Source organism: Octopus bimaculoides, chromosome 30 (assembly GCF_001194135.2).
Source record: "Octopus bimaculoides isolate UCB-OBI-ISO-001 chromosome 30, ASM119413v2, whole genome shotgun sequence".
NCBI lineage: Eukaryota > Metazoa > Mollusca > Cephalopoda > Octopoda > Octopodidae > Octopus > Octopus bimaculoides.
In genome coordinates this window covers 642613-645257 of record NC_069010.1, presented here as the reverse complement: position 1 = coordinate 645257, position 2645 = coordinate 642613, and the positions used below count along the sequence as shown (strand labels likewise).

The 2645-nt window shown below is 37.5% G+C and overlaps 1 protein-coding gene across 1 annotated transcript in view; it reads left to right on the top strand.

Moving 5' to 3' along the window:
- Positions 1-2645, top strand: part of LOC106877465 (uncharacterized) — a 38278-nt gene that overhangs the window by 24999 nt on the left and 10634 nt on the right. Inside the window, exon 9 of the mRNA XM_052978056.1 lies at positions 1213-1295. Within this exon, the coding sequence (XP_052834016.1) occupies positions 1213-1295 (83 nt within the window). The remainder of the gene's footprint in view (positions 1-1212; positions 1296-2645) is intronic.

The following is a 2645-nucleotide window of genomic DNA, read 5'->3' as shown; positions in this document are numbered from 1 at the left end:
AAAAGTAAAAGAGACAGAGATAGACAGAAAGAAGGAAAATGTCCCACGTATTTGAAAACTATGGAAATATTTTTTTTTTTAAATTCATTTAATTTTTCCACAATTTAATTGTTTCCCATGCTTTACTCTAAACTTGATAAAGTTGCAAAGACTGAAACCGGTACTAAAATGTTCTTCATGATAAAATTATTTTAGAACTTTCTACCTTGTCTTATTTTCCCTATACATATCAACTCGTGTGTTACTTTTCAACGTTCTACACGCGCGCGCGCGCACACACACACACACACACACACACACACACACGCACACATAATCAAGTACAAGTAAAACCGGTTCGTCTATTGGAATGGAGCACCTTCCTAGACACGGTGCTGATATCCAGGACGAATTAAAATTAATAAAAGTTCTGTACCTTTCACGCACCAACACCACTTCCATGCAGCCCATGAATCAACAGGTGATTTTTAAAATTAAGAAATTGTACACCAAAAACCAGTTTCGTCACCGAAAATACAAATCTAACTCTTCGTGAGTTTTGGAAGGAGCTCTACAACATTGTTAACCGCTTGAAAATTATCGATATGGCCTGGCAGGGTGTAACAAGGAGAACGCTGAATTCTGCATGATGGAAGCTGTGACCTGACTGCGAATGCGAAAGAGACTTCGAGGGGTTTGAATCTGAGGCGCATGTAGTTAAAGAGATAGTGTCTCTCGGCAAGTCCATGGGCCTCGATGGAAACATTAACATTGACGATGAAAACATTAACAATCTCGTCGAAGAACCCATAGAAGAGCTGACGACAAATAAATTCCTGCAGCTTCAGGAGCAGCAGCATTCGAATGTGGCAGAATAGATTGGTTCCGCAGAGGGGGACATTGTAACGGGGAATGCTATCTCTACGAGTGACATAAAGGTAGTATTGGAAAAGTGGCAGTCTTCCTTTTCTCTTGGACTTTCCTCTTCTGCTAACTCTTTCTGAAGAATAGCTTTGTCGAAACGTTAAACTTTCCTTCCCTGAGCGTCCTGTAATAGGATGCATGGACCACGTCCACGCGTTGTTGTTTTTACATATATTTATATATATAGTATTTTGAAGTGTATATGTGATCATGAACGTGCATTTATGTTTACGTATGTGAGTTTTACGTGTAACTATGACGTGTTTCTCATTTACAAACGCAATGATTATTCTGTATATCAATCCATAGGCTGGACCAACTCCTTCGTATTTCGTTTGATTTTTAAAGAGTTCAACGAATATACAATCCCTGCTGAAAGCGTATCAAGAGCCGTGAGTAGATATCTGACCTTTCTCTATTTCTCCACACACACACACAAACACAAACACACACATGCACTGACCACACGCATACATGCATACACACACTCACGCACACACACACACACGCACAAACACACACGCACACGTGCATGTTTTATAGAAGAAATGGAAAACGTCAAATAAATAGTGAGCTCAATGCCTTTAGTAGATAGTGATATCGATTTTGTTAAATGATAAAAGGTATTTTAAAGTTTAACCTGATCAGCTTAAACACATAAATACATACATATGTAAATCCATGTTAAATTCAAATATATAGATCAGTATTATATGCGTATGTATTTATTACTTAATTCCCTACATAATCTGCGGTGAGCTGGAAATATCGTTTGTACGCCGGGAAAAATGCTTAGCGGTATTTCATCCCTCTTTATGTTTTGAGTTCAAATTCTACGCTGCCCACTTTGCTTTTCATCCCTTCGAGGTTGATAAAATGAGTTCCAGTTAAACACTTGTGTTAATTTGAGGGTTTTTACTGCACCTCTGTATGAGTATTTCAGACTGTACTCCACTGCCAATTTTTGCTGAACAAGTTTGGTTGCTTAGGCTCATCAAACCAGTATACTCTCGAGGTAAAAACGGCCTCCACATCAGACAGGGGTTGGTAGAGAGAGTATGATGAGACCTTCGTCCTGCAGTGGACTAAACTTCGGCAATCTCATGCAATCCATATGTTCATAATTTGTATGCATGTAAGTATATATAGACTTTTATACAGACATGTAAATTAACTGAGACATGAACGTGCAGTAGACCGTAGTTTTAAGAATGCGAATTAATTGTGTTTGGGTTTCATGAAATTTAGACAATCAACTCCATTTACTGATAGTAAACTATTACATAATGAAATTTTTCTAACTCACTGAATTTTTGCTGGTCAATGAAAAGACTATTCTGTCCACTATTTTCTGTTTAAATGAAGTTCACAAAATGAACGACATCATTTATATATTCCGTGATATAATTTCCAATTCTGACAGTAAATAAAATCCCATTATTCACTAATCTTGTGTTTACACACACACACAAACACATTAATATACATACACACACACACACACACACGTACGCGCGGACACGCGCACACACATATGTACATATGTAACTACACACGTACATTTGGTAATATTTTCATTGTCTCTACTTTTCTGTTTTACTTTCTGACAAAGAGCTATGTTCGGAACGTTAAAGACCCCCTTATTTCCCCCACTTTATCGAGCGTCGAGCTAATATATACCATGCGCATATGCTCTTGTTCCTTGTTATCGTTTTTTTTAATGATTTACACTTCAAATTTTA